Here is a 24,546-nt window from a genome sequence, read left to right on the forward strand (position 1 = left end):
CTCGGGCTGTAACATATGTAGAATCCTGGGGGTGGACTCGTAGTATAAATTAGTAGTATTTTCAACTAAACTAACTTTTTATTCTTTACCGCTTTGACGTTAACGGCAAATATTAAATAGTACATTATTATAGAACTGCATTGTTATTACCCTTTCAAATCCAGTTTTCTCGTGAGTATAATATTCATCAATACAACCCTCCCATTTCAGTTGACCGAGTACAAAACTGTTGTGTAATGTTTTCACAAGTGCAAAGTGAAAGTGCAGCGAACAGGCAAGAGTCGGTCGTGTCCAAGGTGAGTGATTCTCTTTGCCATGTAACCGCTCCTAATACGCCCTATAAAAGAAGCTGAACTGTCAATGGAATGCAATACGCAATATTGGAAATGGATAATCAGATTACATAAACTATTAACAATAATTATTTCACATTTCAGAACTACAGAAATGGTGGCCTGCCATTTGAGAAGATTTGGAAAATAAAAGTAAATATGTAGTGCGTTACATTATAGCCCAGATGTGGTACTGCAATGTACGATGGTGGAGGTTCGATGGTGAACTTCCTGATGTATGCTGATATGCTGGCCATATTATTATTATTATTATTATTATTATTATTATTATTATTAATTTCTTAGCAGACGGCCTTATCCAGGGCGACTTACAATTGTTTCAAGATATCACGTTATTTTTACATACAATTACCCATTTATACAGTTGGGTTTTTACTGGAGCAATCTAGGTAAAGTACCTTGCTCAAGGGTACAGCAGCAGTGTCCCCCACCTGGTATTGAACCCACGAACCCCGGTCAAGAGTCCAGAGCCTATGTGTGCACGTTTAATTTCTTATACAACACATTCTGCTTCAGTTTTCATAAACGCTTGCACTGCGATTTCAAACGTTTCATCTAGAAGTCTATATCCATGTCTTCAAAACATCTAGTCAATAGCAAATAATGTTAATACCAAGTTTCATGACAATTGAATAAGTGGTTCTGCAGATACTGTATGCTGAAATGTGTGAAGTGTGACATACCTACACAAGTAGACAGCCTCCACAATATCACCTTCAAAGGGGATTTATATATTTATATTTTATAGGAGGCTGTGTGGTCCAGTGGTTAAAGAAAAGGGCTTGTAACCAGGAGGTCCCCAGTTCAAATCCCACCTCAGCCACTGACTCATTGTGTGACCCTGAGCAAGTCACTTAACCTCCTTGTGCTCCGTCTTTCGGGTGAGATGTAATTGTAAGTGACTCTGCAGCTGATGCATAGTTCACACACCCTAGTCTCTGTAAGTCGCCTTGGATAAAGGCGTCTGCTAAATAAACTAATATATATATATTTTTTTCATACCCAGCAGGCAATAATAACCCCAGTACTATAGAGCTTGGGCTCTTTTTTGTTGCAAATAATGTGCTCAAATGATGAATGAATTTATATGTTTTAGTAACTTTTAGAATTACCGTGGCAGTTTTTTCAGTGGTGTAGTGGTAAATAAAAAAGAGGGTAAACTGCCCTGTTTGGTAGAGTTGAACAGATAGATTGAACAGATAAACATGAACAGATACATTGTTACTGGACCTCAGCCAACAAGAGCCACCCATACAGTCCTTTACCCTTTCAGGTGCTGTTCACGTGAACAGTCACAGAGCCGATGGTGCGCTTCACTCAACAGTTCTGTGAGCGTCCTTTCATGGGCTAGCATGAAGGCGATTTACACCGCCCTGCAGGTCCAGTGTGCCTTACAACATAACATTAACAGAACATAAACAACCAATCATACTCATTCACACACACACACACACAGAACACACAGTCCAGTGGCCACGCCCCCCCTTGCTCGCGCCATAGTTCTGACTGAGAGCACTCGGCTGTGTCAGTCTCGCTCCCAGCAACGCAACACAGATGCTCACCGTTAAAATTTCTTGTCTTTAACCCAGGATTTGTATATCACAGGAGAGTAGAAGTGAGTAAACTCTGTATCCCTTACATGAGAAGTGGGTAAACGCTATATTGCCAAATTAAAAGTGGCTAAACGCTGTTTACCTGCATGTACCCTCGACTACACCACTGAATTTTTTAACCAAAAGTAGAACAATAAAAGGACTCTCATGAAAAGCACAACGTAGACTGGGCCTGAAATCTTAAAATCCATATTCAACCCTTAAATTACATACTTTTGTTCACTGATTCACTTAGAATTGTGAATTCCTGTTATGTTTTCTTTTCAAAGATGAAGGCAAAACGCTAAAGAGCAGCCCTCTTCTCAATGTTGATACAGTACACAGGTATTAGACTCGGTGCTCTCAAATTCAGTGAGGATGGAATTGTCCTAGAAAGTAACCACGGGGGAATCTTGCTTGAAAAGACCATATTCTGTCTTTTTACTCTTACCACTGTTATTGTGCACAACATATTTTTCAGTGTTTCAAAATGGAATGAAATGCCTTAAATCAGGGGTTCCCAATCCTGGTCCTGGGGGACCCCTGTGTCTGCTGGTTTTCATTCTAACTGAGTTCTCAGTTACTTAATCAAACCCATAATTGAACAAATAATGTGCTTAATTAGACCTTTTTAATTGTTCTCAGCTCCTAAAAAGTTGCCGATTTCAAGTTACTTATAAAATTGTATTGTTAACTTAATCTCCAACTGTTTAAAATCTGAAAACAATTCAAAAGGTCTAGTTAAGCTAATTAATAGTTCAATTAAGGGTTTGATGAAGTAATTGAGAACTCAGTTGCATACATGCCAACAGTCCCAATGCATAGGAAGAAAGTCCCGATATTTACACATGAAAAAAATAAAATTTAGTCTGCACAGTAGAGTTAGTGAAAACCACACGCTGTGCTCTTTGTGCAGCTGACACATCTGCTGATCACTAACTTACCGGTATACAAAGGTAAGAACGCTTCATTGTGTCTATGTTTACTGTCGTGCTGGTCGTGCGGTGTTGAGTTGAGTGGATACGTCTATTATTATATGATAGAGTGTTTTTTGCGTATGACCCCTCCCATGTGTGTGATGCGTATAACCCCCCCTCCCCCCCCCCCCCCCCGGGAAGAGCGTCCCACTGAACAGTTTACAAATGTTGGCAAGTATGCAGTTGGAATGAAAACCAGCAGACACAGGGGTCCCGCAGGACCAGGATTGGGAACCCCAGACGTAATTGATCAAATTTTAAAATTCCACTTTCAGACACTAGATGGTGCAATATTTTTGACAAAAAAAAACAAAAAACTTTTTCAACTGGTGTATTGAAACGTCACTGCTGCAGGCAGCTGACTAACACATGCACACAGCCCTCTTAAAGGGGAACGCACCAAAAGGCTGATTGCTATAACGTTTCCATCAAGGAAGCTTTAATGCCATTACTCTCGTAGCCTACTTTGAATATTTATTTATTTATTTAGCGAGGCGGTTAATTGATCAGGGCGGCTATGTGGCAGTCGGATATACGACGTTCCACTGTAGTTAACTGTGAAATAAATATTTTTGAAAATTTTACAATAGTATTAGAGCAATTTACTGTTTGTTAATTCCTTCATACAATTACAAAACTTTAATTCAATTTTAGTTTTTAATCTCTAAACTGCCTCTGTGTAAAGCTGTTGGTGGTAAAAACAGATACAGAGCAGCTGTTGTACAGCATAATGTGGCTTGGGATTGTGATTATGTGAATTCTCAAGAACTCACTCCACCATAAACTCATCAGAAATGTTAAGACAAATGTAACAATGTGTGAGTTATAATGTGAACATGACCGTTGATACAGGACTGTGGGTGCATCCTGGTTTGCTGTTCAAGCATAACAGGTTTTACGCAAACTATTAATCATACTTGTCAGTACTTTCTCAAGTGGGAGCATTAGGTCAGAGAAGCCAGAAAGGCTATGGAAAAGAACATGAAAGTCTGTCCTTGAAGGTAACCACACCCAAACAGTAACCACACCCAAACAGCATCCACACCCAAACGGTAACCACACCCAAACGGTAACCACACCCAAACAGTAACCACACCCAAACAGCATCCACACCCAAACGGTAACCACACCCAAACGGTAACCACACCCAAACGGTAACCACACCCAAACAGTAACCACACCCAAACGGTAACCACACCCAAACGGTAACCACACCCAAACGGTAACCACACCCAAACAGTAACCACACCCAAATGGTAACCACACCCAAATGGTAACCACACCCAAACGGTAACCACACCCAAACGGTAACCACACCCAAACAGCATCCACACCCAAACAGCATCCACATCCAGCAGCATCATAGCAGCTGAGACAGAGGCTATATAAACTAAAGATAGAGATTAGATCATTGTGTTTCCTTAAAACCAACAACAACATCCTAATTTGGCAGGGGGTTCGTCCCTGCAGATATTAAATATTACTTTAATTCTAAGGCTGGGGCGATGCCTAATTTTTCACTATCGATATTTCGTTCTCCAAAAAAGCAGATGCATCGTTATCGACATTATGAAAGGGTAAAAAAAATAAACCCCCCAAAAAACTCAGTAATACATGTGGAGCTGTGGATTACTGTGTAACATTGCAAGTAATGCTTTAAAAACTATTATGCATATTAAATTGATTACATCTGTTTATGCATATAGTAATTAAATATATTATTATTTTTTACCTTATTCGTGTTGATTTGCATCAGTTGGGGGTCAAAGCAAAATCCCCCCCAAAAAGTTGTTTAAATCCTTAACAAGACAGAGTAACAACCAATCAAGAGAAAAAAATATATAATTCAAAAATAATGATCACTGTCCACAGCAGTTTAGTAACAAGAGTGTTGTCCATGGCTTGTATTTGAATTGTGTTAAGGAACGTGATAGTGTCCACATTTTATTTGAATTGAAGTGATGACTAGCACTTGCTTACAATCAATCTGCCCAGCATTACTGAATACCTGCTCACTAGGGACTGACGTTGCTGGGATGTTTAATACTTCTGACCAAAGATACAACTTTTGGAACGACCTTGGTTGTTTTTCTTCATTTTTACTCCGGGGTAAATGCGGATTTTGTTTGAAGTTTTGTAGGGTGCCGTCTCATTAAATGGTCACGCAAATTAGATTTGTTACCAGAATATCCCAAACATTACTTTCTTGCCATCTTACTTTAGAAAATAATTGGCAAACATCGGAAGGCATTGTATTTGTAGCTCGTTCGATACAGTATTTGTAATTCTAGCACCGCTCACAGACTCAATCCCAGCAGTAAACATTCACAGGGGGGAGAAGGTGAGCTCAATCGCATGCAGATTCAGTGAGTCAGACCTGAGCGGAGCAGAGAAGCGCTGCGCTTAATGCAAAAATAATTGCCAATTCCAAATTTAATAAAAAATACAAACTTTTCTTTGCATAAACCCTTTACACAAAAACGATGCACAGGCTTGACTATCGATAGAATGCATCGATAAATTGATCCATCGCCTCAGCCTTATTTAATTCTGTATTAGGCTATCAACTTATAAAGTAATATGTTTATAAGTTGTTGCAATTTTATATATCGGTCCTACAATGATAGACTATGATTAGGGATATGATTTTGTCATGGCAGTCACTGGAAACCTTGCATTTTGACATTTGTTTCCACTCAGTGTAAAAATAGGAAAGGAGCAGTTCATGTCTTTTGAATTGGTTTTAGTGCAGTTAAAGCAGTTAGCAAATGCAGCTTTAATAAGAAACAAACTTGGTGCTTAACCTGTCAACACTGTAAATGCAGAACGATCCTTCTAGTCTTTTAATGTACATCTTCTAATAGCAAAACCACAGCTGTGTTTAAATAGATATTAACCAAAAGGATGTTGTAAAACTCGCAATTTACAACCAGAACATTTATTTTAAAAAACACACACACACAATTTCAGTGTTCAGGTTATTATTATTATTATTATTATTATTATTATTATTATTACATTGGACACGGTATACATGTTAAAATTAAAATGTAAGCATATTCCTGTTAAAAATAAATAAAAAAAATTAAAAAAAATGTCTGTTTACTTTTGACTAGAAGCGTGTGTTAAAAGAAAACACATTAAATACATTAAATATGTTTACTTTGCACAAATACTAAAATATTACAGTATATTACATGAATAAATATATTTAAGTTCAATTCTTTGTAGCCTTGACCATTCCGTGAAATTGGGGGAGTTTCTATGTGTGGTCTAATTTTTCTCGAGACATTGTGGTCGAGCCAAATTAAAAATGACCCTATACATTTCGGGTTTCCATTGGCTCTGTTTATTTTACTCGAGAAGACCCTCTTTTCACCCGACGTCATGCAAATGAAGGGGAAAGGAAGAGGTCGATATGCAAATTAGCCATGCGTAGCGTTCTCGTGCTGTTTTCGCAAACAGCTCTGGAAAATATGGTTTCCATGCACAGAGGACAGGTACAGGAGAGAATCTTACCTGGAATTCCATGGCTGTCAGGTGACATCTTGTTTGAGTGAAACATTAAAGCACAGTGTTAAGCTCATGTAATAGAGCTGTGATTTTGTAAATGCCTCGTGCCTGGTTGTTTAATAATATGTTTTACTGCTCTTGCCCAAATTGTTTTTCAAATGTCCATTGCTGGGGTGGCATATCGTTAGTAGTGAATACTATTTCAACTAATTTATTACACGACTTATTAATTAAAGAAAAAAGAAAATAATTAACACAGAGGTATATAATGAAACTGTCCAACCCAGCTATTGCAGATCACCATGGCTGAAAACCAAAGCTGTCTGGATTGGGAGCAGTGGATGTTTTCACGTGAAATGCGGATGTGCAAATGGGCGTGTATTTCCCGTTTCCCATCATGCTTACGAGTAAATGAGATTTACCCTATCCCTCTCTGTGGCCGTTATTTTCTGTCACAAACCTGATGCTGTCGAGCTGTTCTCCCAAACGTGCACACGCATCGCCAGTTCACGTGTAAATAACCACACATGGAAACTCCCCCATTGTCAATTTTTAGCCGTGACTGTGCCGTGATTTACATATTTTTACCATGACAAACTTGCATCCCTATGATTAATATTAATTGTTGATACAAAGAACATGAACCTTACACTAAGTGGTGGTCTGTTTCTTTTTGGTAAACTGATATATTGTTATTTATTCTTAATTGTCTCATAATAATGTTATAACTGCAATCTGATATGTTGTGGTAGAATATAATTTGATGAATGTTGAATTACTGTTAACCATACTTTTAGCTGTACCATGTGTTACATATCAATTTGAATAAAAACATACATATATCAACATGGAATAATTATTACAGAGAATAAGAACTAAGTGTGATATATTTATAAAATCCAACAGTTCCTGTTCAGGGTACGGTGATAAAAAAAATATTGTATCTAAATGTTCTTATTTCTTGAAATGGCAGGGATACATTCAAACTCCTTTTATAAAAATATGATGCATGTTCCACACCGAGAATCGCTATGTTTAGACACACTTTACCCAAACTGCCCAAGTGTGGTAGCTAGGAACCACAAAGGAAGGTTTTGCATATTTTGAAAATTAATGAAAAATCACCAAATTACCTTGTCCTTGGTCTGATAGGTGCTATGTCACATTTAAAACAAAGTGTGCTTTGACAGGCATGGTAATGGGTTACTTATGTGCCTAAAGCTTCTCACTCCAGGCAGTTACAAAGTCAAAGTTTGATGCTGAATAAGTTTATTTTCTCTTCTGAAGTGTGGCTCCATGAACAACCTTAACGATCCTCCAAGGTGGAATATCCGGCCTGACCAGAGGGGAGGTGGTGATGGAAACAAATGGAATTATGCCTTACTTGTGCCAATGCTAGGTCTAGCAGCATTTAGTAAGTACTTTTTTATTGTTTTGTGGAAGTAGAATTTCATTATGTGTGTATATATACATAGACATTTGTATACTGTATTTAAACTGCTGATGCGCGAAGGCACGCTTTTGTTAATTGTAGTCATATTGGTCCGCTTTTAAGAATCAACCTCTTATAAGAATCAAATCATCTGGGACAGATGCGATTCTTATAAACGGAGTGCACTGTATATATATATATATATATATATACATATATATATATATATATATATATATATATATATATATATGTAACATTGATTACATACAAATAAAAAACGCAATAAATAATTTTTTGTTTTTACTCTGTTCACTCTGAGAAGCAAAACTAAATCATCACGTGACTCATTTACAACTGCGGGGGGGTGGGGGGGGGGGGGGGGGGGCATAACACCACTTACCAGTAGGGAGAAGGTATTACATACGGTCTTATGATTCACTTACCAGATTCTAACTGAATTACATTTTTTTCTTAGTAAAAAAATGTTTTAGTAAATGTTTATTACATTACCTTTAAGTAAACAGGTGCAATACATTTGCTTTGTAGAGGCTAATTAGTTTTATTTCTTATATATTGTAGGGTGGATTTGGACAAGGGAGTCTCAAAAAGAGATACAGGAAGTAAAAACAACATATGAAAAAGATATTAAATCCATAAAGAAGGATCTAGAACTGAAATACCAGGACATTATCACAGAGAACCGCAGAGCTGTGGCTCACCTTGAGCTGGAATTGGAAAAGGAGCACAGCAGGGTGCAGGGTTACCGGGACGCTCTTATATCACAGAGCCGCAGGCTTCTAGAAGAGCGAAAACTGTTGCAGCAGGAGCGTGAGAAGATTGAGAAGGAAAAGCGACAGCTACTACATTCAGGGGCTGCAGCTGCCTTGTACCGTAGCATTTTGGAAAAGGAAAGTGATTGGCAAAATAAAGCCACGTTTGTACTAAAACAGTTTGAGGAAGCATTAGTTGAAAGGCAAAGTGCTTTTTGTAGTATTCTTGTTCCCCGAGACAGGCGACTGGAGATGGAGAAGAATTTGCTCATTAAAGCTGCCACAGACCCAGTCGCTCTGGAACTGAAAATGGAAGCTGATCTTAAAAACATTTTCAAACATGACAGGTACTGTGCTGACCTATTAAACACAGATAAACGCAAAAATGGAAGACTGATGTGGCTTTTTCTCAAACAGTGGGAGCTACAGGTTGAACTACAGAAGTTTAAGAGAGCAGAAAAATCTCTGTTGGAAGCACAATCAAACTAAGTGACCTTGTAACTTGAAACACCAGTAGATACCTAAAACCTTCTGCATATTTTGCTTTGTTAAAAAATGAAAAAGAAAAAAAGTAAAAGAAAATATTAGCTTTAGTAAGTGATGGATACACCTTTTTTTACATTTCATGATTTATCCTAGATGTGAATCTACTGTAGATATTAGTATTACTTAAGACAATGCAGAAATTGTTAATTTAGGCTTAGGGTAAATTTTCTGTTTTTGTTTTGTTTTTTCAAATCCAAAAAAATATATCAATAATCATGTAAACATACACAGTTAAAATTTGAGAAAACAAATGTTAAAACAAAACAAATTGAGACCATAAATAAAGCTAACCTAACTTTGAAGGCAGTCCTAAACTAAGAGAAAATACAAAATTAATGAATGTCAGGCATCAAAAAAGGAACCTAAAGCATATTGCTTTAGACATAAAACAAAACCTGTACTTTTTTTTATCAGCACCAAGTAAGAGAGAGTCCAATTTTGAACATTAAAGGAATGCTAAACTTTAAAAGGAGTCATAAACTAGTGCTTATCTAATAATAATATATTAAATAATGTAAAGCCCATATTTAATAAGTTATTCCAGATCATTTAATATTTTTAAACGCACCTTTTCTTTGTCTGGTTTAAAACATATCCATGGATATAGGACAGACAACAATAAATAATAAGTGCATATTCAAATTTATAACACATTGGACTAAATTACTTCCAGAAATTATGAAATACGAGGTGAAGGCCTACAATATGTATTTAAAAAAAATGTTTCTTACAGATCTTTAAAGGGAATGTAATTTGCTCCTGATTTAAATCACAACATGAAGGAGACGGTGCAATCCAGAGCAAACGTAAAGCACTTTGACCTTACGTTTGTGTTTTTCTAAGTTTCCTCAAAATCAGACCCTATGTATTTTTTCACAGGGGCTTTCACTGGCTCTGTTTGCTAAGAAAGGAAACAAATGCAATCCCATCATAACTCACTTTGTGTTATATGTGTACCGATTGCTGATGTATATTGTTTGCTAACTAGATGTACAGTACTTGACCAAAAATGTTACATATAAATGTCATGTATAAATAAACAAACAACAGAAAATCATTTGCAATGTTTTTTGGTACTTTAGAATTTAATATTTTATGGTGTTAAAAATTTTACATCGTTTTTAGAAATAATTATTGAAACAGTTGGTATTCAAACCTCTTAACTACCAGTCTGGGCTATCTGTATTCATGTATAAGATGTATCTTTTTTTTTTTTTTTTTTTTTTTTTTATAAATTTAGTCGTCGCCAATTATTTTTACCCCGGTTTTCACCCCCAATTTAGCATGCCCAATTATTATCTGTATCCCCGGCTCACCGCTCGCAACCCCCCCGCCGACTCAGGAAACGGAGGCTGGAACACGCGTCCTCCGAAACGTGCTCCTTCCAAGCCGTCATTTTTCGCACTGCAGATCCACAGCAATGCTACCAGACCTATAGTGCCGGAGGACAACACAGATCTGGCGGCTCCGCTGCAGAGCCACAGGCGCCCTATCGGCCACAGGGGTCGCTGATGCGCGGTGAGCCGCGGATTCCCCTGCCGACCTAAGCCCTCCCTACCCGGGCAGCGCTCAGCCAATTGTGCGCTGCCCCCTAGGAACTCTCGGTCACGGTCAGCTGTGACATAGCCTGGATTCGAACCAGCGATCTCCAGGCTATAGGGCACATCCTGCGAGGAGCGCCTTTACTGGATGCGCCACTCTGGAGCCATAAGATGTATCTTTAACAAAAAAAAACAAGAAAAAAAAAACATGCAGGTGCTATTTCGTTGGCATGGTTCAAGAGCCGCCACATCCATCTTCCCCTCTGCCCTGTCTGCAACAGTCTCCTCCTGAACACTGAGCCTGGCCTGAGAGGCCTTGCTTTTCAAGCCCTTTGATACCTGGAACAAATTGTCTGCATCCTTGAGATTTCAGACTTTTGCCATTGCCAGCATGAACCAGTTAGAAATGTATAATTGCCATACATCACACACATGTTCTGTTGGTGTTATTTAAGAATGTGCTATACTGAAATTATAATACTTGTATTGGCATTTGTTGGCAAGTGACGGATTTGTCCTTTAAAGACCTGGATCCCCATGGAAATGAGATGTAGATCCTAATGACTTCTCATGTTGGTTAAACAATAAGAAACTGAGGGTAAGGTACAGTTTAAGCACATTCGCATTAATATATTAACAACAACAAAAAAAAAAACACAAATAAGAAAATTAATGTTTAGAAAGCAGTCTTTAATTGTATGCCAATACAAAGTTATATTATTCAATGAGAAACAGTTAGTTTTTATATAGAACTTGCCTGCCTGTGAAATACGCAAATACAGAACATCAGTTGAGGGCAGCAAGAAGCACTGTTTGAAACATGTTAGCTCAACTTTGAGGATACTTGCATTCTTGAAAAAAATCTGTAAAAGTTAAGCTATCAATTTACAATTTAACATTGTTCAATTTATACTGATTAAGTCTGATAATGTGCACACTTCCTGTGCGTCACCAACTTATATTTAACCACCTCACATCTGTCTTAGTCACTGTAAAACTGTGCTTTTTACCCTTCACATACATTTATCTATTGACTCCTATTTCAACATATTTGATAATCCTTCTAAGAGCTACTTACAGTATGCCAAGTATTAATACTATTTTAAACTGAACTTAATATTTTTCTCATAGTTCAACAGTAAGCCTATAGCACTGCTCAGTGATTTAAAATGGTCTCAGGTTTAATTCAAGGCAATGTGAAAAATAGACACCAGCAATTTGTTTAAAAAAAGCCAAAAAATAAATAAAATAAAACAGCTGTCCCATGGTGTTAACAGTATAACGTTCCAGTTCCATTATAGATAAGTTAATATAATTATGAATAACGTGCAATTAAAAAACGCAACCTCATGAACTAAAATGTAATAACTAAATATAAACAACCAGTTTCAGTTGACAGTAAAATTTTGTTTGTGCCTTTGTTTGGCAAGGTTAATCTATGAGTTCTGAAAGCTGTACACCGTAAAAACTCGATGTTAGTAAATACTGAAGTAAGTTCAGGTAGTTTGAAACCATAAGACAAATGTGTAGTACATATTAATTTATACCAGTTTGAAGTGCTTATTTAGCCAATGCTTTTTTGTCCAGGCCTTGCATTTACTGTAGTTTCCATGAACTAGGAGCTACTAACTTCTTATCACAGCCTCAAACTGTGGCAGTACATTTCTAGGAAGCACCAGATTGGAGGCTCTGAAATCCATCCTGATTGGCTGAAAAACATTCGGCATCTCTTTCGTTATCTCGGAAATTTCTCTCCGGCCTACGCTCACACCACTGGACAGTGCTTTTTCAAACTCCATGATGGCTTTCAGTTCTACGGATGTTGGAGCTTGCTCTGAATCTTTAGCCACAGACAGCACTTTATTTGTCACAAAGATGGGCACTGGAAGAACATTTAGGTAGGGGAGCTGATATTCAGTCATCCTCTCCCCTAGCCTTCCGGTCTCCATCTTCTGATCTGGAGATCTTTGCACTAATAAGTCCAGATGTTTCTTCTCATACCTCTCTTTTTTCTGACTGTTATTCTCAGAGAGTGTTGTCCTAGGAGTGAAGATAGCTAGATATTAGTCAGTAATATAAATTAGTAAAAAGAAACTAAAACACATTGAACATCATTACGAAGCAATTAGTGTTGGTACACCCCTTTCATTTTCTTTTTGTGAAATATGTACAGCCCCTAATGAGTCCTAGTTCACTGCCATGAATAAGCTGTTTGAACATGCAAATAATAATATATTAAGTGCAGGCAAGCACATATTTAGGCCTTCTATTTCCCTTAAAAAGGCCAAATGAGCCTTCCCCTTTAATTCAAGGTCTCTTCAAACCTTTATTGATATCTTTATTCAATTTCTGTAGCCTACTAAATGCTACAGCAGGGATGCAAATTTGGCGCTGTGGCACTACATTCTACCGCTAGGGTACCTCGTATAGCGCCAGCAACATTTTTTTCCCTTTATTTTATTCCTTAGCAACCATAGATGATGATATTTCTCTTTGGGTCTGGGCTACTTACAGTTCCAAAACAGTTGAGCAGTTTTTCACTTATTAGAGATCCCTGTTAAGATCATTAAAATACCCCTCTATCTCACAATTGTATATACCCTTCTCAGTCATGTTTCTTCTAGAATTTCTGTTGATAATAAAGTAGATACTAATACTGTACTGACAGTGTAGTAACATTACAGAATCCCAGCCCTACTGCTTTAATATATGAAGTTTTACATACCTTTCCCATGGTCTTCTTTCCATATCCAGATCATGCCATCTTGAGTGATACAACTCCTTATCTTTTAGATTATCCTCCTTCACCTCACAGTGGGCATTGAATAAATGCGAGGGGCCTGTTGAAGCTGAGGAATGCATTGCCAGCTCTTTGTTTAATTAAATATGCTGTGTCACAGATGGACGGCTTCAATTGAATGAAAGTGTCCTTGATGTGGTCTTCAGCTCTTTAAATAACGCTGGATGTCTATTTTAGTGGCAGTGCATCATTGGAAATTTGTTTACTCCGTAAGTTTCCAAGGTATTTTGTGTAAGCAATGGGATGAATCAATTACCAATCCAGCATTTATGTAATGATATCTGTTACACACAACACTTCTTGGCAAAATATTACCCATGCTGCCTTTTGCTTCCCTGCTCTTCAACACAAAGTCTGATTTCATATAAACACGTTAAAATGTATTCAAACAAAACACATGAACATTTTAAAATATATATTTATTTATTTATGTTTTATAGTTGTCTTTCTAAATTATGACTATTTCGTGAGTGTGGATGACAAGGTTTAGCAATGGTCATGGCTAAAAAAAAACATAACCGATGAGCTTTCAACCACACTCTGATTTCTAAGGTATCTTACTAACCAAGAGAGCAAGTGTAAGGTCAGATGATAAAAACTGAAATATCCCGGCAATATAAACTCAGACTGGAATCTGAGTTTATAGCTGCCACCTATCTGGTTCAGTTTCATAGCATGCATTTTCTAGCATGGCAGCAGAAATGTAGTAACCTGCCAAAGACATTTGAATTGTGTCCAACAAGAATAGACTGACCTTGTGATTTCACACATTCAAAAAGTCATTGAAGGCTGTTTAAAGAAGACCCATGACTGTAAACAAGGTTCAACAAGTCACAGACTACTGCTAGGGTCAGTTAATTTGAATTTAAGAAGTGGAGAGAAATGCAAACCTGTAATATGACATGGAAATTCTCTCTAGATACAAATATAACAATTTTTTCATCACTACATACAAAATAACAATTATTTCATTAGCTCTAGCCCTTTGTATCTTAATTGTTCTAAATGATTACTATAGTAAGATTAGTGGTAAAAAAATAGTTTTATTTGACAGTGTAAAAACACATACCTCAGACATACAGGAATGTCTTCAATCTTCTGTTAGACTGCTGCTAAAACCAGAAAACTCATTTAATTGAATCTTTTGTGATGATCTTTTTAATTTTGCTGAACTAATAATCTAAGGGGTAGATTACATTAAACTAGACTAGACTGTCTGAACATGAAACTGTATAAACCAACATACCAATACCTTGTATTAACAAGGTTTGATTTTTTTTAACACACAACTGCCATGCCTTTTGATTTGGCATAGAACAGGAAAATAGCTCTTGATGTATTTTGATTGAGTTAACATGCTGTGGTGCATCATGAGGGAACAATAGAAATCGTGCACTCAAAATATAATGCCTGTAGGTCTGTGATTTTCACAGTCGTAAGAAACAGATTTTAAATACACTGTTTAAATATGTATTGTTTATTTTAATTGTGGAGCACAAACGTGTTACCAAAATAATTGCATATAATATATATGAACATTTTGATGCTTTATGTTTAAGATGTATGTGAAATTCTTAAACATTTGGTTTACAGTGCAGCTTATGTATTTTGGTATCACAGTCACCATAGTCCAAAAAATAACTGGTATCTCAAGCTAATAATTTCAGTGCTATTGTCGTTTGTGGATGCTTTCTCTAGAACAATCTGTGCACACCGTGTCGGCTGTAACCTGTAACTTTGCCAAGGCTGGGTCTGTTTATTTCATTACTGTGTATCTATAGGATGAAAATAACTCTTCCTTGTTGTGCTGTAGCACTGACTCACCATGAGGACCCTAGTATGGGGTGTGTCATTGTGTAATAATGCTTAATAGTAGTGTGGCCTCTACTGATGGGCAATGTTTGGTGGTAACAAAAGAGTTTTGACCTTGTCTGATGTTTTTGGTAACTTTGAAACTTCACTGACTCTAAGGAGCATTTCACAGGACTGGGGATTGCGTCAACCCCCTATCCCTCCAGGCGATGGCGAACAGGCTTCGCCAGGCGTTGCAGGCTCGGCAACCCCAGGCGGTGCGGGACAGGCAGCCCCAGGCGGTGCGGGACAGGCAGCCCCAGGTGGTGCGGGACAGGCAGGCCCAGGCGGTGCGGGACAGGCAAGCCCAGGCGGTGCGGGACAGACAACCCCAGGCGGTGCGGGACAGGCAGCCCCAGGCGGTGCGGGACAGGCAGCCCCAGGCGGTGCGGGACAGGCAGGCCCTAGGTGGTGCGGGACAGGCAGCCCCAGGCGGTGCGGGACAGGCAGCCCCAGGCGGTGCGGGACAGGCAGCCCCAGGCGGTGCGGGACAGGCAGGCCCTAGGTGGTGCGGGACAGGCAGCCCCAGGCGGTGCGGGACAGGCAGCCCAAGGCGGTGCGGGACAGGCAGCCCAAGGCGGTGCGTGACAGGCAGCCCAAGGAGGTGCGTGACAGGGCAGGAGCGATCCCTCCGAAGTCGACGGCAGCAGCAGACCCTCGTAAGGTGACGGCAGGAGGGGAGCCCCTGGCCAATAAGGTGGCAGCGGGAGCTCCACTTCTCAACCTGGTGCTGAACGCTCTGGCTCCGGCAGCTGGCGTGGAGACTGCCCCTCCTCTGTATCTGTGAGAGGGTAGTCAGCCACTCCGTGTTCATAGCGCTTGCACAGGAGGCACCATCCCCTCTGGCTCTCCCAAACCTCTACAAACGCGTCCAGGTCTTTGTCCCGAATTCCCTGGGACATAGTCATACTAAACCAGAGGACCTGTTCTGGTCTGACGCTGTGGTCCCGGTTCTGACATCATATGTGAATAGAATGGCTACAGGGGTGACATCAGACCGGGGAAATTAAACCAAAACAAAACACTTTTAAAGCAAAAGACATGTTGGCCAAACAAACAAAACAAATAATAACTGTAACAAGTAGTATGCTGGTTGCAAAACCAGAATACGTAGCAATTGTTATTTCTCTTTATATTTTGACCTCCTAAATCCACACCCGTTCTCCACTCTCTTCCTCGAGCAGCCAAACTGCGGCTCTTTTGCACGGGTTTAGTATGGATGCATGACTGACAGTTAATGATATACTTAGTAGCTGATCAGTCACGCATTCCCACAAGGTATTTAAAATATAAACAATAACATGGCGGACGGCACGTTGCTCGTCCTGCCACACAATAATAAAACACAAATAATTCGCTGGCTGTCATATATACATAAATCATAACAATAACTAATAATAATAAACACATATATACAAAGGGAGTTTTATCCACGCATATGTATATTACACACATCCGAGTTTAATGACAATTCACTTGTTTCGTCAACATGGAAATATACTAGGGAAAGCACTTATTGTGACGTCTATCTCACTTATATTAAATGATTTATTTATTTTTTAAAATGGAACATTTTCCTGCAAAATATATTTTTTTTATATGTAGGTACTGATGCATATCAGTAGGTTTTGAGTACAGATCTGTTTTAATAAATCCTTGAAGTGGAAGTACAAACTTTACAAGTATAAACAGTTGTGTCTAACTGTAAAAGCGGGGGGGGGGGGGGGGGGGGCTGGGCACTTTTGATAACTTTTTTGCACATTTCCAGTGTGTTTTTGTTTCAGATTTGAAATACAGTGCCCAAAACATACTTTATATAACAAATGTGCTAGATGAAGAGCACTAACAATTTAAAATAATTTCCAAATACATACATACTGAGCAAGGTATTTACAAAATGCTTATTTTTATTATGCCAATAAAGGGAGTAATAATTACAAAATATGTTTCAGTACAAGCAAATAATTATTTGTATTATTTAATATTAAAACTAGTAATAGCAATGAATACATAGTAATAATAATGTTTGATAGGATATGACTTGTTAAAAATGATTATACATTATAATAATATACCTATACTGTAATATACTCTGTATAACTCTTTCTGGAAACTACTTCATTTTTAAGTGAACTTCACAATGAAGTGGCATACACCTTAAACCTGTTTACAAATACATTCATACATTAACTTACACACCTACATTATAAACTTACATATCATTTTCTTTTAGATGCATGTTTACCTCTAGTATATATTATATGTATTATTATAGTCCATGTGTGTTCCCAGAAAATGTCAGCAATTAGTCAAACAACTGCCTTGAGCTTCAGAGAGACTTACAGTACAACAGAGCCATCTAGCATGTACATTTTTATTGACAGTAGTCACAGTAAAAGAAATATAATGAAAGTCAATGGCATTGTGCATTAACTTTTTCATGCAGCTTTATGTCGATAAGAATGTAAGTTGCTCTTTTTTTACTTTAAAAGATTCCTCTGTGCTGCTGGTGAGTCTGATATCATAAGCCTCCTTATCTTTTCAGAAATGTAAGTGTAAGTTTTATCTGTCTCTATCAAACCAATACTTCATACAGTGGTCTATTTTGCACCACTGTCCACAAAGCTGGAGAGTGCATCTCTAAATGACTGAAGCATAAAAACACCCAGTTCATTTCTTGTTTCCTGAATTTCTGAGTCATAGCTCCCAAACAGAGGTGTGCGGGCCACAATATCATCACGGTTTGCTTGGTGCAAAATGGATAAAAGCTCCTCCCTTAGTCTCTGAAATTTACTGTTGTCATAATTGACAAGGCATGCATCATCCAGTGGGTAGGTAATATTATCAGGGTAGCAGTCTCTGGAAACTGGGAACTCAATATACTTTAGGTGAGGAAAGTCAACAAACACACTGAAAAGGCCTTTAAGTGCTTGAGAGCCAAGAGGGTTGCCTAGAAACTTGAATTCGCTCAGCTTCCTGCATGGTACCAAACCCAGGATCATCATGTTGACATGGTTGTCTCCAATATTGCATTCCTCCAGAGTCAGGCTCTTCAACGTGCGAGAAGCGCGGCTGAGAAGTTTGAAAAACATTGATGGGAATAGGTCTGCAACATCGTGGCCGCTGAGGTCCAGTCTTTGGAGGTACTCTGCATGAAGACTGTTCGCCAGGTACGCCATATCTGCATGGTTCAATGAACAGTTTGCAATCTCAAGTACTTGCAGTGGAGTAGTTAAGGGACTAGAAAAGATAAACAAATGCATCAACTATTGTGGTTTCATGTTAGCATGGCATGGAATGCATTATATAAATAGGTGTTGATAGTTGTAGTGTTGATTAACTTGTTCATATACTTTAAGGTACGCTGTACAGAACAACATTTGCATTACAACATGTTTATTGACCTGTTATGGGACAAGAGAAATCCCATATTTAAATGTCCACAACACATTTTTTGATAATATCACCTGCGAGTTTTCGATAATATCACCTGCGAGTTATAAAGACATATATTGGTTTTCATTTATTAAACACATTTTTGGTGTTTGGGCCCTTATAGAAGTTTACCACATAATTTTGCAGGTTTATTTTGCAGTTTTCCTATGCTTTTCCCATGGTTATACTATGGATTTACCATAGTTTACTACAGTTTAAATTTTAGTTTTTTTTTTAAATCTGGCTTTACCATACCTCTAGTTTCCATGCTTTTGCTATGCTTTATTTATTTATTTATTTTTTTACACTTTGATATGCTTTTACTATGGTAAAAGGGGTGTTCATGAAATATTTCTAGACTATGGTTAAATAAACCAAGAACTGTCTAGAACAGTTTAGTGGAAATTAGACTTTATTAAAAGAATCAAAACAGACTTTAAAGAAAACAGTCTATAATAACTTTGTGAGTTAAATCCCCTTTTTTTCCTTGACAAGGTAGTTTATATTTTCCTATTGCTGTGCCAAACAGCTTTCAAAAGTGATGGAATACAGTACAATTTAAACTGTGAATGCAAACAAACTGGTCCATCAACAAGGTATGTTCTATGATAACATCCAGTGCACAAAGCCAACTTTATTTGTCATTTTATACTTCAATTTATTAAAGACTTGGATTAATGAAAGCCTACCTTAGCAGCTTTCGAATCCTCCCAGTGAGAGTTGAGAAAGCTAGGCTCAGTTCATTCAGCCGTGTCAGCTTACTCAGCAGTTCTCCAATGTGCGATAAGACTGCCTCATCTTCAGGTGCAAGTCTGCGTACATCAAATGCCTTGGCCGGAAGGATCAGTGATCTCAGCTCAGGGAATGAAACATGCGTTAGGAGCACCTCCAAATGCATCATTTCCAGTCGAACATTGTGAACCATCTCCAGCTTCTTCAGAGAACCAGGCTCGACAAGCTTAATGATGTAAAAGAGGCTTTTCAAAGCTAGGTTGTCGACCCTGAACTTTACGCATCTTATCTTCAGAGGACAGTGGCATCTCATTAGCAAGGCTGGGACAACCGTCTCATAACTCCGATTGGTAACAAACACATCCATCAGAACATTAATTGAAATATCAAACACTGCTGGGTTAATGGTCTCAGACTGCATCGCTACTAGTACATCGTAACAGATTCTGGCTACCAGCTCGGTTCTAGCCCACTTCCCTAAAGATTTGTTGCACTTGCAGAGCTGGAATTCAACATCCTTTATTCCCGTGAGGTCCACCAGTTTGAGCTTCTTTGTGTATGTTGTGGAGCAGCTGAGAACATGAGCTTTCAGCCCATTTAAAAAGGCTTGCATGCAGCAATAGCAAGTCCTTTTTGTTAAATCATCTTCACAATCCACTGTTGCCCCCAAGAGTTTGTTAAGGTTTAACTCAGCTAAAGGCCAGTTTTGAATTATGTCATGAATCAATTCAGACTGTTCCTGCAAATAACTTGCTTTAAAAAGAAGTGGATAAAGATTTTGAGAAATATAGATCAAATTCTTCTTGGCGTTTATGGTATCTAACACGAAACTCTCGGCAGCGATAAACTTTAGGCTCTTCATTTTTCTTAAATGATAATCTTTTTTTACACATGTAGAGAGTGCAGCTCTGTTATTTGCTTAGATTGTCCAGACTGCTATGTGTATTTTTAGAAGCAGCTGTCTTGTATTGGAATTTTGATCTGGACAGTGAGGTGTCACATGCAGGACATCTATTTTGGGATAAATACCAGCACTGCAAATGTCAGTCGGTTAACTTTCAGTCATGCTTGTTGTTAAATTAGATGTAAAACTGAGGTCCTATTGTAAGTGACTCTGCAGCAGCAGTTGTTGATGCATAGTTCACCCCCTAATCTCTGGAAGTCGCTTTGGATAAAAGCGTCTGCTAAATGACTAAATAATAATAATAATAATAATAATAATAATAATAAATAATAATAATTTGTGAAAATTGAATTAAAAACATGGCAAAAAACAGCAGGCCAATAACACACACTTCCCCGGATGCATTTTTAAAAATATCCACAAACAAGTTACTAAAGGCGTTGACAATTGTAACAGTTTATTACAAATGTAAGCCTTGGTGTGAAATTCAGGAGGTGGTAGCTGGGCAGTTTAATTAACTAATGCCTATCAACATTAACCTCCTATTTAAACCCCCAATCTCACACTCCTCCGTCTAGTGTTTTGCTTTCTCCTTTTCCTCTCTCTTTCTCGTGCTTTGCCTTGGTCTCCTCTCGGGGGGGTAAGTGTGGATCCACTCCCCCGACCTCAGGTCAGCCAAGCTACCTCATCCTCGCACTAGAGGGGGTTCTCACAGAGAGAGTCAGAGGGGACCCCCGGCCACACTATCCTTGCGCAGGTCATGCACCTATTCTACCTCGCCACATGAGGCACTGTCCTTCCTTCACTTGGGACATGGCCAAGTCCCAGACTAACCCATCTCTCTCTGTTGCAGGTTCCCTGCGGGATGCCTTCCCGCGCCCAGCTTCAGAGGCCTATGCCTCACCTCATATGTGAGCAGCACCAGACCAGTCAGGGAACCCTTTACTATCTCTCCTTTCAGTCCTAAGCTGTTGGACTATTCCTATCGCCCCAAGAGGCGCCACTGCCGAGCAGAGCCATTTTATATGTTTTCAGATCCTCAGGAACGTGACCTCCAACCAAGCTCTGTCCTCGCACAAAGGAGAGCTCATCGGTCGGGATCTATTTTTATCCTAGTTTCAAGCACAGACTCGCCACTCTGTCCTTGGCCGAGCGTCATCCGTCATACTGTCTTACTAACTGCTCGTTTCTGCTTCCTCTGCTCTATCCTTACAGCCCCAGCGGACACCCCAATATAATACATCTTGTATTTATTTTATTTTTTTGTCACAAAGTATCCTTTAAACATCTTTGCATCTGCAGACTGAACATTTGTCAGCAATGATTTCGACGATGAACTAGAAACAGTAAAACATATTGGGCAGGATTTTCAAAAAACAGTGTTATTGTATCAGACTTGGGGTATAGTAACAAGAGCTTAAGTAGCAAGTGATTTTCAAACTAAATGTGTTAACATCAATCCGTTAATGCTTTGAAATTGAGTCGATTAGATGCTCGGGACGTGGCGCACTCCCAATCTAACCCATCTGAAATGCATTCAGCTTTTAATGAACGCATTTCTCGTTAAAAAAAACTTAATTGTCACAGGTCACGTACATCACTTCCTGTCTCAACGACTAAATAAGGGAAACTCATTAATCAAAATGCATGTTAACGAGATCAAGAAAAATGAACGGAAGCATAATTTGCTGTTATGGAAACTACTACCGTACAGGGAGACGGCTCTCCCACCTGCGAGCAGCAGCCAAATGGAAATATAAAATAATGGAAATATCTGTTTTGTGTATAATTTGTAAACTTCATTTAAAATTGTGCATTTTTTCATACAGAATGTACATTTATTTAGAACACTTCGCATATAAAATGTTGATTTACGATTATTTGGTGTGTGGGTACAAATCGGACGGCAAAGATTTAAAAAAAAATATATACGTATACTGTATTTTTTGGAAGGGGGTAAATCATCTATCTATATTGGTTGGAATTTATTTTCTTATGTTGACATCTACTTTATGTATTCTAGTATGTACGATTGTAAGCTAGAAGTATACATTTGAAGTGTCATTTGTGTTTGTAGTTGTTATACATGTATACCATGTGTCTAACTTCAATATACATTTATTAAAATTATGATGATAGAACTCCTCAACCAAATACACCATTTGTTTATAGTTAATTGTCCTGTGAATTCCTCTAATCGTGCATTTTCTCTGGTACTGTTTGCTCACCTTCGTGATAAATGAATAGAAGTAGCCACCAAACAGTATATGAAGATGTAATAATATGTGCATACATATGTGTGAAGGTGAGAGTGTACACTCTACATACAGTGTGGGGGGAGTCTGACAATATTACTAATACGTTAGGCAAAATCCATCTCAATGATCTTGATCACATTAGGTATTCCATTCATGTCCGAGACGATCTCTTTTGAAAACAAGCCCCATATTGCACTTTACTATTAGATTAAATGTTTACAGAATACTTAACTGCTATTAGTTCCATGCTGCAAGATTGGTTTATTAATAGCTTTATTATTAAACTATACCAAATCACGTTTTTATTTACAACAAAGGGAAAACATGTTTTTGCTGATTTATAAGCATTTGGGCAACACAGTATAGGTTACCTTCATTATAAACAAGATGCAATTTGGTATAATTTAATGATAACGCTATTAATAAATGAATCATGATTATAGCAGCAGTTTAAGTATTCTGTAAATATTTCATCTAATAGTTCAAAAGTACAATGCAGACTTGTAGATATTTATTACTGCCATATCCTTATCTTTTCGCCCATTGATTCGTCCCATTGCCACTGTGCTTTATACATCCCTTCTTGCGATGTCATCAGGCAGTGTGTTCCAGGCTTAAGGTTACAAATTGTTAAAACGTGAAGAAATCTCATTCAAAACCGTAAGTATATAAAAGTCTAAAATATTTCCATAACTACAAATATTATATTATCTAGGTAGTCTCTATCATCTGCATCACAGCTGCAGTCTGTTAAATTTCTATTTCAAGGTGTTCGTCTTTCGTTAATTAAAACCCTCTTTTTCCAAGTGCAAATTAACTCCTGATAAATTATGACTATTAAACATGGATTTATTTTTAAATTCCCACGCAAACAAAAGAAATAGTCGCAAGAAGCACTGCTCGTTAAGATATTAATGTAGCACCACCTTGTGAATTTACCAGACTTCGCCACCCCCTTAAATCCCTGCACAATGGTGTCGTCCGTACCATGCGATTTTGACGTCATGCAGCATGGCTGCTACCACACAACCTGTCAGCTTCTTACGAACACCAGTTAATCTTGGACTAACCCTCAACAAGTATACCAACTTTCAGCACTCTGCAATACGTGTCATAAAATAAACAAGAGAACAGAAAATGAAATAAAACTACACATTATCAAAAGTGCATTAAAAAAAAAGTGCTCAAAAAGATACCCAAATCCTAAACAAACACCCTGCGACTATTTCAAACAACTGGAAGAGAACCGCCTCCACAATCACAAGGGTAACTATAATAAAAGGATAAACAAATAATAAATAAAAACTACTCAAATGATCACTAAAAGCTATCAATAAAACTTACATACATGTGTAAAGTTATGAAAAAGCAAAAAGAAGAATAAAAAAACTATTTAAGAAAAACAGTGGAGGGCGCTCTTGGTCCTATGAAAAGAAAACAAAAAAAAGTTAGCATCTCCACAAACAAATGCCATTCACAACTGTGCATTACAATGACATTAAAAATCTTTATAAAATTACAATATCTCGGGTGAGCTGCAATCTACAGTATATAAAATCACCCTACACATACCCTTAAACAGTAAAAATTACCTCAGGCGAGTCGAAAAACATCTTTTACGGCCCGCTCTACAAATACCTGAACTAAAACAAAGTTAAAAGTTATTCTACAAATAACAGAAAGTAAAACATCACACTGGGAAGATGGATAACTGGCTTACCTTCGTTCTCCAACAACACCAGACACAGACAGACAGACAGACAGACAGACAGACAGACAGACAGACAGACAGACAGACAGACAGACAGACAGACAGACAGACAGACAGACACGAAGACA

At 38.1% G+C, this 24,546-nt stretch overlaps 3 protein-coding genes across 3 annotated transcripts; 1 reads left to right on the forward strand and 2 right to left on the reverse strand.

The window, feature by feature from the left end:
* Positions 1-29: 29 nt before the first annotated feature.
* Positions 30-10,243, forward strand: LOC117394202 (coiled-coil domain-containing protein 127-like). The gene is made up of 3 exons (XM_033992279.3): positions 30-296; positions 7,723-7,849; positions 8,450-10,243. The coding sequence occupies exons 1-3, from the start codon at positions 237-239 to the stop codon at positions 9,127-9,129; spliced, it is 867 nt and encodes a 288-aa protein (XP_033848170.3). The 5' UTR covers positions 30-236; the 3' UTR covers positions 9,130-10,243.
* A 1,153-nt stretch (positions 10,244-11,396) lies between these two features.
* On the reverse strand, positions 11,397-13,661 carry LOC117395033 (telethonin-like). The gene is made up of 2 exons (XM_033993874.3): positions 13,453-13,661; positions 11,397-12,767 (listed from the first exon to the last, which is right to left on the reverse strand). The coding sequence occupies exons 1-2, from the start codon at positions 13,587-13,589 to the stop codon at positions 12,353-12,355; spliced, it is 552 nt and encodes a 183-aa protein (XP_033849765.1). The 5' UTR covers positions 13,590-13,661; the 3' UTR covers positions 11,397-12,352.
* A 3,495-nt stretch (positions 13,662-17,156) lies between these two features.
* Positions 17,157-22,874, reverse strand: LOC117435822 (leucine-rich repeat-containing protein 14B-like). The gene is made up of 2 exons (XM_034059276.3): positions 19,503-22,874; positions 17,157-18,618 (listed from the first exon to the last, which is right to left on the reverse strand). The coding sequence occupies exons 1-2, from the start codon at positions 20,405-20,407 to the stop codon at positions 17,979-17,981; spliced, it is 1,545 nt and encodes a 514-aa protein (XP_033915167.1). The 5' UTR covers positions 20,408-22,874; the 3' UTR covers positions 17,157-17,978.
* Positions 22,875-24,546: the final 1,672 nt, after the last annotated feature.

The sequence above is a fragment of the Acipenser ruthenus genome, chromosome 3 (assembly GCF_902713425.1).
Source record: "Acipenser ruthenus chromosome 3, fAciRut3.2 maternal haplotype, whole genome shotgun sequence".
Lineage (NCBI taxonomy): Eukaryota > Metazoa > Chordata > Actinopteri > Acipenseriformes > Acipenseridae > Acipenser > Acipenser ruthenus.

Bases quoted from the DNA above. Each gene is read 5' to 3' on its own strand.
- LOC117435822 (XM_034059276.3), bottom strand. From the start codon at position 20,407: ATGAAGAGCCTAAAGTTTATCGCTGCCGAGAGTTTCGTGTTAGATACC. The intron at 18,619-19,502 runs GTAGGCTTTCAT...TATCTTTTCTAG, and splicing joins AGGATTCGAAAGCTGCTAAG to TCCCTTAACTACTCCACTGC.
- LOC117394202 (XM_033992279.3), top strand. From the start codon at position 237: ATGTTTTCACAAGTGCAAAGTGAAAGTGCAGCGAACAGGCAAGAGTCG. The intron at 297-7,722 runs GTGAGTGATTCT...TCTCTTCTGAAG, and splicing joins AAGAGTCGGTCGTGTCCAAG to TGTGGCTCCATGAACAACCT. The intron at 7,850-8,449 runs GTAAGTACTTTT...TATATATTGTAG, and splicing joins GCTAGGTCTAGCAGCATTTA to GGTGGATTTGGACAAGGGAG.
- LOC117395033 (XM_033993874.3), bottom strand. From the start codon at position 13,589: ATGCATTCCTCAGCTTCAACAGGCCCCTCGCATTTATTCAATGCCCAC. The intron at 12,768-13,452 runs GTATGTAAAACT...CTTCACTCCTAG, and splicing joins GAAAGAAGACCATGGGAAAG to GACAACACTCTCTGAGAATA.